Raw genomic sequence first — 12,536 nt, 5'->3', positions numbered from 1 at the left:
CGATTTGTAGCTAAAGGGACAGATATATGCTTTAGTCGTACCGGGTGCTTTCCACGAAACGAATCAAAACCAAAAGACCGACGAATATTAAAAGAGTATCGAAAGTACCCAAAAAACACCGACAAACATCGAAAGTATAAAAACAGCAGCGCAAGAGCTTAAACTATAAAAAAAAACGAGAAATGAAGAAAACTAAATAGTTCTCTTTAAAAATGTTTGCATGCCTCAGCGTTCTTTGGTACTTTCGGTGCTTGTTTGTATTTCAGCTACCGATTCGGTCATGTTTTAATACCCGTCGGTATGTTGATACCAATTTGCTATCAATGAGAATCGTTTGTATGAACTCATTTATCAACAATGCACATCCGCATGACATATTTTCATTTTATTGTTCAATTATTTGACGTTGAGACCCACCAATCATTGGCAACATGGTTCAATAATTTCTTTAGACGATATTTGTTAAATGCAAGAGAAGTGGTGCACCGCGTGTTTTCAGTTTGAATTTCAGTTCATTGTGAAGGAATTATGACTCTCATTATCTGCCGTTGCTTGAATGGAGGGAGCAATTCTTCTTTTACTTTTCCGCACACACCTAGTGTGTAAGGTAAAGTATTGGAATCGGTCGAAAAATTGACATCCTCAAAAAACATGTTTTCTGGGTGTTTTAGGACCCAGGGAACACGAATCTAGCGTTTTTTCGATGTCCGAATGTATGTGCGTGGTACCCTGTACGCTGTACGCTGTACGCTGTACGCTGTACGCTGTACGCTGTACCCTGTACGCAAAAATTTGTTAACACGATAACTTTCAAACAAGAAAAGTAATTCAAAATCTGACTTCACAGGATGATTGGGGGTGCCGAGGAATAGAAACCATTAGATTTTGAGCGACTTTGGTTGACAGGGTAAAGTGTCATGTCTGGTGTGATGCCCATGTCCATCCATGGGAAAAATTCAATTTTTCTTCCAAAAGTGATATTTAATGTATGCTTAAACACTCAAAAATGTGTATTGGGGGGTTTTTGGGTACGAGAAAACCGAATATGACGTTAGTTTTGCGATACAATCAACTTTCGAAACACTTTTCATACAAAAAATTCAAAAAATTTGGATTTTTGTATGGAAGCCATGCCTGTATGATATCGTAATGAGCTGAAACTTTGCACAGGTTATTTTTATCACACATAAATACTATTCCGAGAGTTTGAAGACATTTCAACGAATATTAGGGGCACCTCCCGAACAATATTTTGGATTTTTCGCTCTAAAACGAAATTTTGTATGGGAAGTACCCTTAATATGCATTGAAATTTCTTCAAACTTTCAGAATGTTAACTTTTTGTGAAAAAAATAACCTCTGCAAATTTTCACATGATTACGATATCATATAGGCATGGCTCCGATACAAAAATTCCCATCTTTAGTAGTTTTTGTAAGAAAAGTGCTTCGAAAATTATTTTTATCTAAAACTAATGTCAGATTCAGTTTTTCGTGAGTTCAAATTCAAGTAAAAGATAAGTTATAATTTATAATTTATAACTTATAAATGAATTTTGTGGATCACAGTGCGGAAAAGTTCATCTTACGTATGTAAGACATTTTATTTTTTATGCTTTTCACCGGAAAGGCAGTAAAATAAGCGTCGATTGACTAATTACGCATTATTTACTGATATTGTTGATTTTATAGCCTGCGAAGTGAAGTAAAATAAGTTATTTTTGGTGATAAGACTGTTGCTTTTTCCAATTCGTATTTAAATCGTCGTTTTTGTACTCAATGAAGTGTGATTTCTTTTGAATGTGAAAGTATTATTGTCTATCTTAATCAAAGAACAATGATCCACCGCCGTATGTGTTTCATGCACTTCTATAAATTCAGCCGATCGATGAATTTCTGGAGTTTGTATTTAAAAGCGGTTTGTTTGTTTTCCCAAACACGTATTGACCTAAATACATGACCGAATACAGTGAATGATGAGTTATTAATCTAAAGTTAAAGGTAAATTAACGTAGTTCCTTTTGGTGTTCCGGTTTCAAAAAGCAAAATTTTACAAATTTTAACAACATTTTGTCGAACGAACAATTTTACAAGTAATTTTTAGATTCACAAAACGAAGTTTCTGTTTTAGTGTATGTTGTGCAAACTTGAATAAATCGGCGGCGCCAAAAATATTCGAAACCTTTTAAAATAAAATTAAATTTTCCCATGATGGCCAATTTGTAATTGTTTCGATACGTGGAATTCGGAGTGTATCGTCGGTGCGAGCATGTTATCGTTGATTCTCTTTCCGTCGAAACCTTACTTTATGACTCAATAAATTCGTGCCAATGCAATCACAAGAACCTTTTATACTTTTATTGCATTTTCAGTCTTTGTGTTTCGTTTTCAATTCCAAGAAATCTATATAGTTTGGGTTTGTTCCGTTGTGAACCATTTGACCATTCGCACTTTCTCCCACTACAATTCTTCGGGTTCAATTTTTGCATTTATAAACACAGTCTAGTGTTCCCATTCTTTTAAAGTACAGTTTGTAATCATTATCGTCGATTCAAAAGTGACATTTTCGGTATGAAACAGTCGAAGTTTGATAGTTGTTTTGAATAGTTATAAGCTCGGTGGATAGTCTTTTTGCGCTCACGAGCAAATTAGTCTTTCAAAAAAGTTGTCGGCACTCGATAAAGAAGAAAGAAGAGAAAATGAATTTGAAAAGTTTTATCATTTATTGCGGTATGTGTCTCACGTTGAGTGATCAATTGAAAATATTGTAAAAAAACTCTAAAAACTCAATTGACTCTTTTCAGTGATATTTGCGCTGATTTCAATACAAGTTGAATTGAATGAATATGCTCATTTGGTAGGTAGCCGCCTATTTGGACACGTTTTGAAGAGAATTTCGATAAATTAAACACCTTTTAAAATGTAGGGCAACAATCGAAGTGAAGAAAATGAATCTGACATAGAATCTCATACGAACAGTGTTCTTTCAAACGATCATGACGAATATGGGAAATTCTTAGTTTATTCGGTAGGGCAGTTTCTCTGATCTCTCAAATCTGATTTTAACATTTCTCTTCCTATTCGAAAAAGGTTCAATCACCAATCGATCTCAGGATGAACGATGTGAAAATAGCAAAACATTTGGTACCATTGCGATTTTTCGGTCATTGGAATCGAGAGGGAGAGGCTTACATTGAAAATACTGGAAAATCAGCAGAAATAAAATTTAAAGGTCGCGACGAACAACCATACATCTTAACCGGTGGTCTTTTCGATCATGGTGGTCATTACATTTTTGAACAAATTCATTTTCATTGGGGTGAAAATAATGAGATGGGTTCAGAGCATAAAATCGATGGAAAATCGTGAGTTTTCTTTTTCTTTAAAAATCCAAAAAGAACTAAAAAATAGATTTGGTTCTAGGTATTCAATGGAAGGACATTTGGTTCATTACAACTCGAAATATAGCAATTTCAATGAGGCGTCGAAGGAAAAAGACGGTTTGGTTGTAGTTACTTTCTTCTTTGATGCTACTGGAAATAAAACGAATCCCGAATTTGCAAAAATAAGCAATTTTCTTGGAAAAATTACTGAAGTTCATTCCAATTTTTCCATTAGCTCCGGTAATATTTATAAAATTCATAAAGCAAACTATTAACTCAAATAAATGTACAAATTTCAGACAGTTTAAAATGGATGGAATCTCAAGATTTGGATGAAAATTATTTTACATATCGCGGATCGTTGACAACGCCACCATATTATGAATCGGTCACATGGATCATTTATCGCCAACCAATTAAAGTGTCTACAGATCAGATTGAAGCTTTCCGCAGTCTCAAATCAGTGGATAGTTCACTAATTAAAAATAACATTCGTCCCATACAATTGCCATACAAACGACCGAAGATTACTTTCATAGTTAAACGTTGCGAACAATTTAAATTTAAAATCAAACAAATGATTAGCTGTTTATTCATCAAAAATTAATTATTTTCAATAAAAAAACGTTATTTTTTGACAATTTCACTGATAATTTCAATCAATTCAAGTCACTTCAAGGTTCTGTGAACTCCAAGGTCAGTCACAATATGATACGGTTTTTTCCGAAATATGTTCACAATGAGGCGGTATACATTCGTCAACGACCATATCATGTAAAAAGCACCAGTTCTCGTCCGATCACTGAAGTTAAGATGCATTGAGCATGGTTAGTACTTGAATGGGTGACCGTCTGGGAACACCATGTGTCGTTGGCACCATTCTTTTTTTCACTTTTTTTTTTAAATCATTTTTCCATGTTTTCAATATGTTTTCTTCTTTTTATTGCCTTTTCTCTTGCAATAAATGAATCAAAAATCGATTACTTTCTCCAAAATTATTTTTTTCGTATTAAAATATGTATCATATTTTTAACTTTGTTCTCGAAAGCTATTCAATGGAAGCGCATTTGGTTGGTTAAGTTCAAAGTTTCTTTCATTATTGCTATTTAACAAACCGCACCTTTCTCTTAGGTTCACTTCAATCAAAAATACGGAGATTTTCAAACGGCAATGCAAAAATCGGATGGATTAGTGGTGGTTGCGTTTTTCATTCAAATTCTGGGTGATATACAATGTGACTTATTTCGTAAAATCAGCGATGCAATCCCGAAAATACGTGAACCGAAAACAAAATGCACCATTGATTCTGGTGAGTGTCATCATTCGTTCCAAAAATAAACAGAAAATAATTTAAAATATATCATAAATTACAGACTGTTTACAGTGGCTGTCGTTGCAAGAATTGGATAAGCATTACTTCACGTATCGTGGATCATTGACAACGGCACCGTATAATGAGTGCGTCACTTGGATAATTTATCGAACGCCGGTATTCGTATCAAAGCAACAGGTTTGTATTAAAATGAATGATTTGGGGTTAAAATACAATAATTAACTTTAAAGTGTGAACTTGAATATTTAAATTCTTGGACACATTTAAAGGTTTCCGTTTTCCGTAACATGTTCTCCATTGATCCAACAAAGAGAATTGTAAGGAATTGCCGGTCGATACAAACGACACCGCCCAATCGAATGCCGTCGGTTATTTTTACACGCAACATTCAACTCAAGTCGAAATTATAACACATAAGTCGGGTGACACAATTCGTCTTCAACATGGAAAATGGAAAAATGGTTAAAAATGCAACAGCACTGTGTGGCCTTTTGATTCAAACATTTATACACTAGTTGACATGAATAAAGAACATAAATTTGAATAAAACATGATTTCTAGTTGTTTTATGGTGGAAACAGTGAATTGAACCGGTAATAAACTTCAATTTTTCGATCGAAGAGTGTAATTCTAGTTGAAAATTGGAAACTGACGTTTGAACAAAATTTATGGTCTGCTTTTACAATGGATAGTATGATAATGCCATAAAAACATATGACCAATGGAAAGGAAACAAATGGAGATTTAATATGTGGAGTGAAGGAACAAGATACCAAAATAGAAAATAATACAATAAAATCAGAATGTTAGGTAATATTTATTGGATGGCAAACATGTTTGAGAATTCACTTTTTCAGTGTGCATATGGAAAAATCGTTTCGGTATTGCACCTTTTTACTCTCTATCGAATCATGTCTTCTATGATTGTCAATAAAACACTTAAGTCAAGTGTTGTTTCATTTTTTTTTACTTGATCAGTTTTTTAGTTTTATCTAACTCTTATCAATGGAAAAATCCACTATTAACAACCGTAAAACATAGAGAGATAATGAGGCACGTAGCTATCTCTTACTTTATATTATTTTCTTTATATTTAGTATATTTTGGACTTTCATACAGAAACTTACGTTTCATTTCAGAGTTATGTGCTCCATCCAATTGAAAACGGTGTTATTTATTTGTTTAATATTTAAAATTTTCGCCACGTGTGATAATGAGTGCAACCTTGGACTCTTTCGGACTCAAAATAATGATAAAGTGTTGAAATCAAAAGAGGACGCATTAATATTCGCTCACGTTGTAAGTTTTTTTGTAAATCATCCATCATTTGCTTATCAGTTACACAATACACATGAATTTAATAAAATAATCGTTTTTCAAGATCCATCGTCACGGCGATCGAAATATTTTATTTTCTTATAAAAATGACCCCTGGAAAGATGAGTCGAATTGGGTTGGTGGATTTGAAGAACTTACACGTGTAAGTAAGACAAAGAGAATCCAAAAATGATGGTCCGAGAAGGAATATATGAGACATCTCTTAAGTTTTCATTGAGAGTTTGGAAACAATTCTATTTTCATAGATTTCGTTTTAATATTTAAGAAAATACTTTTACAAATAATTTGCAATTGACTAATTAAATGTATCTCGAACACAGGAAGGTAAAAGGCAAACATTCGAATTGGGCCAATATTTACGCCGTAGATATGGAAAAATAATTGGCGATCAATACTCGCCGAACAAAGTCTATGTTAGATCCACAGATGTTGATCGCACTTTGATGTCAGCTCAAGCGAATTTGGCTGGTCTATTTCCACCTACCGCAAATGAAACATGGAACGAATATATTCCATGGCAACCAATTCCAGTTCACACCATGCCGATTCTCTTAGATCACGTGCTATCACATGATTCGAAATGTCCAAAATATGATGAAGCACTTCAAAAATTCTTGAAAGAATCGACAGAAATTCAACAAATTTACACAAAATATGCCGATAAATTTGAGTATTGGTCGCGAATGACCGGAGAAAATATTACAACTATTTTCGATGCCTATGAGTTATATGGAATTTTTTACATTGAAACTATGCAAAATAAAACGTAAGTAATAGTTCATTTAAGTTCATCAATTTTGATCTGGAAGCATACATTGAGTTTTAGATAGGATAGATCCGTAAGATCTCCGAAAGAGATAGATCTAAGCGTGCGTACGCCGCCGCATGGTTACATACACACGCAGACTCATTCTTCTTAGTTCGGCTACTTTGATTTGCGTGTCGAAACAACACGATAAAACGAATGCATGTATCATGCGGCGGCGTACGCACACTTAGATTTAGCTCTTGCGGAGATTTTACGGATCTATCCTACACAAAAATCAATGTATGCCCGGAAGCAATTAAAACACCCTTGTCTAGATGTAACGAGAGTTCGAAAGTGAAGACCTTTCTTATGTTTTATTTAATTGGAATATGACGTAAAGTCCACAAATAATTCAATTGTTTTGACTTTAATCGTAATAATTAAAATCTAATCACCTTTTTTTACTTTTGTTCTTGTACTTTTTGTTCTATTTTTTTGTATGGTTGTTTTCAATAAGATCTGTTACAGCGAACTGTCAAAATTTTGAACAAACAACATACCCTCAACAAAATTCAAACCAAATTGACACGTTTAACTAAGGAGCCTTGTGTACTTTTGAATGGAAATGCGTTTCGAAATTCATTGTATTAGTTTGACAACACAGATCTTTTTGGAAATGACTATACAAGTTGTAAAGTCAAAAAGGTGATAAGATTTTAATTATTACGATTAAACTCAAAACAATTGAATTAACTTTTTTTATATTTTCGCATATGATTCGCATTGAGATAATTATTCATTTATATGTAGATTACCAGACTGGGCCAAAAAGGAATACAACGACCCAAATGGACTACTGTATAATATTGGAAAATTAAAACTAATGATATCAACATATACCAAAGAGTTGGCCCGTCTAAGAATTGGATTTTTAATCAAAGAAATGTTTGAACATTTTACTCAGAAAATCAATAACACAATGAAGCCGGACCGATCTTTGTGGATTTATAGTGCTCACGACCTGACAATTGTGAATGTACTGAATGCTCTTGGAGTTTTTGATGTAAGTGATATACGCTCCCTATAACCGGATCTGGTTATAAAAAGTATTTCTGAATATTTTCAAATTCAACAAATTTAATAATAATGAATTTGAATTTCAGCCGGTACACATACCACCATATGCTTCGAGTCTACATTTGGAACTCTACAGAAACTCTGCAAACGAACATTATATTCAAATTTTCTATCGAAAAGATAACGATGAAGTTATTTCTGCAATGAATCTGCCAAAATGCGGGAAGAAATGTTCATTGGAACAACTGTACAAGCTTTACAGCGAGATAATTCCCGGTGACTATGATTCAGAATGCCTATGAAGCTTGAGTCAATTGAGTAACAATAAAATTACGAAAGTTGAAATTGAATTTAATGTTGAATGCCAAAAGTTAAAAGAAAAAATGAATTCGTAGATTAAAAAATGATCAAACTTTTGCAAAAATAAAAAAAAATCTGCGGTAATAATAAAGTGGAAAGTTGTCTCGGTATATCGCATAATCTCTCAAATATATTAGCAAAAAAGGTGAAAAAGGGTTTACTCTTAAGAACCAGAAACTGTAAATGTATAAAACAAAGGATGATTTTTCCCGATATATGTTCGCAATGAAACGGTATACATTCGTCAACGACCATATCATGTAAAAAGCACCAGTTCTCGTCCGATCACTGAAGTTAAGCTGCATTGAGCATGGTTAGTACTTGAATGGGTGACCGTCTGGGAACACCATGTGTCGTTGGCACAATTCTTTTTTTTTCTTTACCTATTTATGTTACTTTTTTCCACACACCTGGTGTGTAAAAGGAATTTTTTTTTCGTAAAATTTCAATTTTGCTCAATTATAATGCTGTTTCCTTTTGTGAATTTTTTAGTTAGATAATTTATATTTAAATTAGCATTTCGCTAGTACCTTTCCATTATTTATGTACATGTCCAATCAATGTGAAAAAAATCCAATTTTATTCAGTGTTACTTTCAAATGGAGAAGCACTAATGGCACGTGCCAATAATTATAGTTGGTGCGAGCTTAAGCGTTTTGAAACCACTCTTCTTGAACACGAACAGGGCTGTTATTTTCACTCTGTAAGTGCACGCACACAGAAGTGTGCACACTCACACTCAATGTGCGTCGCACACAGTGCTTGTATTTTACAAATTTGCCAACCGCCAAAAATGTCAAACTTGTGACTAAGTGTGCGCGCACATGCAAAATACAAGCATTGTGTGCGACGCACATAGAATGTGAGTGTGCACACTACTGTGTGCGTGCACTGACAGAGTGAAAATTACAGCCCTGAACACGAACTGCTTTTTCTGAAAATTCGTAAAGTGTGCAACGCCTCTTTTTGAAACTACTCTCATATTTCATACATTGTCTAGTACAAAGACTCTCGTTATCAGTTTTCACTGGCGAAATTGACACATGATCAACAAGCAGGAGTCGCTGAAAATAGATGTGAAACTAATCTATACCGTGTATTCAAACTGATTCATGAACACTTTCCAAAGACATGTTCGAAATTGAATGGTACCACCTTTATTCTCTGGAAATCATATGTTAGTAGTTGATTTACCTTCAATGCAGCAATTTTTTGAATTTACTCAGTTCTCGAATCAATTCGAAGAAATTATGGTTTACATTTGTATTTAGGCTCCACCTCGATGAATTCAGTAGTTAGCGATTTCAACACTAACATTGCATTCGCCAACCATTGGCGGCCACATCATGTATTTAGAATCACCTGATTTTACTTTTCCGCACACACCTAGTGTGTAAAGGTAAAGTATTGGAATCGGTCAAAAAATTAACACCCATCAAAAATGTGATTTCTGGGTGTTTTTGGGGCCAGAGAACACGAATCAAGCGTTTTTTCGATTTCCGAATGTATGTGCGCAAAACACTTTCATCGATAAAAAAATACAATAAAAAAATAACTTTTTTCATTTTCAAAGGATGAATAAATTCCCGATGAAAAAGTGCCGTCAGCCGATGATTGGGGGTTGCGACGAATAGAAACCATTAGATTTTGAGCGACTTTGGTTGATAGAGTGACGTGTCATGTCTGGTGCGGTCACTCAACCGAGAAAACCGAATATGATATTAGTTTTGCGATAAAAACAAATGTTCACATGATTACGACTTCAGACATTGAAAAGTCTATCAAAAATTATTTTGTCTATAATGTGGATCACAGTGTGGAAAAGTTCATCTTACGGATGTAAGACATTTTATTTCCCATGATACCATCACCGATTCTCAGCCTATTTACTTTTTCAGTACACCCAGCATTAATCTCAATAACAAACATCCTTTTAGTGTAGATTTGAACTGACGTCGAATAACATCGACGAACACAAATATTTTATTCAAAGAATCCAAACCAAAAGCATTCAAAATGCCTATATTATTTACAATAAAAAATCATTTAACAATTTTGGGCATTTTACCGGTGCGCGAGCAACATTTTCCCGAAATATTTCGAGAATATCGCTTGACATTCAACACTGTTCACACTTTGTTCATTTTGTCGATGGTGATGTGCTACACATCTGCGGTGATATTGTTTCCATTTTTGAGAATAAACAGATATGAACAATATTTTCAAAGCGTTTTGTATTGTTCGGTTTCAATATTACGGGCGATTTTGTATTCCATTCTAATTTCAAAAAAATCCGATCTATCAAATTTATTTGACGAACTGGCCAATATTATTGAGAAAAGTAAGTAAAATTACATCCTCAAAATTGTCTGATACACATGTCTTGAGTATGATCGGGCAACTAATAGTTTGGCTCATTTCTAATTATGCATGTAATGACGAATCAGGAAGCAGCAAAATGAAAATTCGCGAAATTTACGATCAGGAAATTACAAAAGCTGAGAACTTTGTGAAGAAATTTTGGAAATGGATTTCTATATCGATTGCATTTTCAATTCTTCCAAAGATTCTTGTGGCGATTCACGGATATTTTGCCTTCAATCATTCAACCGATTCTTTCCAATTGATAATACCAGTTGTGTGAGTTAATTCCGCATTTAAAGCCATACTGCTTTTATTTTTTTATTTTTCAGGCAAACTTTTTGTTATTTGTCATTTATTTTACGATTAATTTTAAGTTTTTGGACACTTCCCATACAAAGTTTAACTAGCACTTCCCATACTCAATAATTTCTTCAATGGCAGATTACCCTTTATGTGGACAAATCTTAGGGATTATCTTTTAATAACAAGCACTCTGGCCGCTTGGTTCTTTGGCGGTATGCTTATAACTGTTACCACATTGGAAATTGTTGCTGGATTTTCGACGTTAATCAAAGCATTCACTATGGATATCAAACAGAGTTTGAACGATTTCAACATCTCAATCGCTGGCAGTGACCGAAATTTCAATGCTAAAGAGCGCATTGACATTTATCAACAGTTTTGTGAAATCATCGAATTTCATTGCACCGCAAAAGAGTTGAGTGTTGTAGTTTTGCCTTCAACCGCTTTTAATACTAATAAATACTTAATTTGTCGTTACTATTCGATAGATTTACCAATCGCTTCTCAGCTTTTTATGGCCCTGTCATAGCGACCTTCTTTTATGTGTCCAGCACATCGATCTGTGCATCATTACTAAGCTTGAATGCGGTAGGTTGTGCCATTAGCTATTTTTTTTTCTTTCATAAAAAAAAATTGAGGATATTAACAATGAAATTTGGCAAATCTAGCGTTTATTAGCATTGGTCTCTGTCCCCCTGAGCATGAACAACATTTATTTTTTTAGGCTTTTGAACTGCATAACACGGCCGATGTTGTAAGCATGATTGTGGGTCTCTCTTATGTTGTACTTTACATTGGCATCTTCTGCTTTTTCGGTGAAGAAGTAACAAAGGGATTTGACGAAATCAATGAGGATATTTATGAATGCTCTTGGGAAGATTTTGCAATGGAATTGAGAAAACTCTTTGTCACGATGTTAATTGGTGCCCAAGATCCAATCTACATTCATGGCTATATGAACACGCGTTGCACTCGTCAGGTTTTCCAATCGGTAATTTTTACTTTTCACTTTTCTCAACCGATATCACACGTACTTGCATTTCTTTTTCACAGATTTTTAATGGTGCATATTCTTACTTTTCTATGTTGCGGGGTATGTTATATACCAATATATAATTTTTATGCAATATTCAGAATATTTTTTCACTTTTATCAAGGGTTTTAAAAATTGAATGATTATATTTCAATCAACGGGCGAATTTTCTCGATTTTCCAGTGGAAAATCGAATAAAATAATAAGAAAAGGAGCCATAACATCTGAAAGCTGAAACAAATTGGGTGGAATACGGTTGATCTATAAGTGCTCAGGATTGTGAGAAATTTGCACGCTTTACATTGGAAAATCCACCCAATTTCAAAATAAATTTATAAAATTGTACTGCCGCACTGCTGCGACATAAAAATGCTTACTAATATTAATAAAATCTGTTATAATCAGCATGAAATTATTTGTTTACTTCGAATAACTTGAAGAAAATTTATCGATTGAGCCAATCGAATCCAGAAAGAAAGGAGCTGGATTGATCAATACTAAATGGAGTATGCAACCTCCTTCTTCTAAAGAAATCTTTTTCTCTACTTTCCACCACCCGGTACGACTAAAGCATATATCTGTCCCTTTAGCTACAAAT

At 34.0% G+C, this 12,536-nt stretch overlaps 3 protein-coding genes and 2 non-coding genes across 5 annotated transcripts; all 5 read left to right on the top strand.

Moving 5' to 3' along the window:
- Nucleotides 1–2,543: 2,543 nt before the first annotated feature.
- On the top strand, nucleotides 2,544–5,198 carry LOC116351571 (carbonic anhydrase 9-like). The gene is made up of 10 exons (XM_031783695.1): nucleotides 2,544–2,729; nucleotides 2,804–2,856; nucleotides 2,926–3,027; nucleotides 3,090–3,364; nucleotides 3,423–3,622; nucleotides 3,682–3,969; nucleotides 4,062–4,078; nucleotides 4,514–4,691; nucleotides 4,756–4,892; nucleotides 4,946–5,198. The coding sequence occupies exons 1-10, from the start codon at nucleotides 2,699–2,701 to the stop codon at nucleotides 5,123–5,125; spliced, it is 1,461 nt and encodes a 486-aa protein (XP_031639555.1). The 5' UTR covers nucleotides 2,544–2,698; the 3' UTR covers nucleotides 5,126–5,198.
- Nucleotides 4,140–4,258, top strand: LOC116351573. Its single transcript, XR_004202169.1, has one exon. It is a non-coding gene; the product is annotated as a 5S ribosomal RNA (ribosomal RNA).
- A 625-nt stretch (nucleotides 5,199–5,823) lies between the features above and the next one.
- Nucleotides 5,824–8,348, top strand: LOC116351570 (prostatic acid phosphatase-like). The gene is made up of 5 exons (XM_031783694.1): nucleotides 5,824–6,014; nucleotides 6,097–6,195; nucleotides 6,374–6,819; nucleotides 7,612–7,864; nucleotides 7,965–8,348. Exons 1-5 carry the CDS (start codon nucleotides 5,859–5,861, stop codon nucleotides 8,178–8,180), a joined length of 1,170 nt encoding a protein of 389 aa, XP_031639554.1. The 5' UTR covers nucleotides 5,824–5,858; the 3' UTR covers nucleotides 8,181–8,348.
- Nucleotides 8,349–8,481: 133 nt separating this feature from the next.
- Nucleotides 8,482–8,600, top strand: LOC116351572. The gene has a single exon (XR_004202168.1). It is a non-coding gene; the product is annotated as a 5S ribosomal RNA (ribosomal RNA).
- Nucleotides 8,601–9,993: 1,393 nt separating this feature from the next.
- Nucleotides 9,994–12,295, top strand: LOC116351569 (odorant receptor 94a-like). The gene is made up of 7 exons (XM_031783693.1): nucleotides 9,994–10,579; nucleotides 10,686–10,878; nucleotides 11,044–11,319; nucleotides 11,394–11,493; nucleotides 11,630–11,896; nucleotides 11,959–11,998; nucleotides 12,063–12,295. Exons 1-7 carry the CDS (start codon nucleotides 10,255–10,257, stop codon nucleotides 12,068–12,070), a joined length of 1,209 nt encoding a protein of 402 aa, XP_031639553.1. The 5' UTR covers nucleotides 9,994–10,254; the 3' UTR covers nucleotides 12,071–12,295.
- Nucleotides 12,296–12,536: the final 241 nt, after the last annotated feature.

This window comes from Contarinia nasturtii, unplaced genomic scaffold (assembly GCF_009176525.2).
Source record: "Contarinia nasturtii isolate CC-2019 unplaced genomic scaffold, AAFC_CNas_1.1 Cnas_scaffold_5737, whole genome shotgun sequence".
NCBI classification, from domain to species: domain Eukaryota; kingdom Metazoa; phylum Arthropoda; class Insecta; order Diptera; family Cecidomyiidae; genus Contarinia; species Contarinia nasturtii.
This window is presented reverse-complemented; position numbering and strand designations above follow the sequence as displayed.

What these genes read in the sequence shown, in the direction of transcription:
- LOC116351570 (XM_031783694.1), top strand. Translation starts at nt 5,859, where the DNA reads ATGTGCTCCATCCAATTGAAAACGGTGTTATTTATTTGTTTAATATTT. An exon ending in CATTAATATTCGCTCACGTT is followed by an intron (nt 6,015 to 6,096) that starts GTAAGTTTTTTT and finishes TCGTTTTTCAAG; the next exon opens with ATCCATCGTCACGGCGATCG. An exon ending in GAAACTATGCAAAATAAAAC is followed by an intron (nt 6,820 to 7,611) that starts GTAAGTAATAGT and finishes ATTTATATGTAG; the next exon opens with ATTACCAGACTGGGCCAAAA.
- LOC116351569 (XM_031783693.1), top strand. Translation starts at nt 10,255, where the DNA reads ATGCCTATATTATTTACAATAAAAAATCATTTAACAATTTTGGGCATT. An exon ending in TTTCATTGCACCGCAAAAGA is followed by an intron (nt 11,320 to 11,393) that starts GTTGAGTGTTGT and finishes ACTATTCGATAG; the next exon opens with ATTTACCAATCGCTTCTCAG. An exon ending in CTCGTCAGGTTTTCCAATCG is followed by an intron (nt 11,897 to 11,958) that starts GTAATTTTTACT and finishes TCTTTTTCACAG; the next exon opens with ATTTTTAATGGTGCATATTC.
- LOC116351571 (XM_031783695.1), top strand. Translation starts at nt 2,699, where the DNA reads ATGAATTTGAAAAGTTTTATCATTTATTGCG. An exon ending in AAGTTTTATCATTTATTGCG is followed by an intron (nt 2,730 to 2,803) that starts GTATGTGTCTCA and finishes GACTCTTTTCAG; the next exon opens with TGATATTTGCGCTGATTTCA. An exon ending in GGAAATTCTTAGTTTATTCG is followed by an intron (nt 3,028 to 3,089) that starts GTAGGGCAGTTT and finishes TATTCGAAAAAG; the next exon opens with GTTCAATCACCAATCGATCT.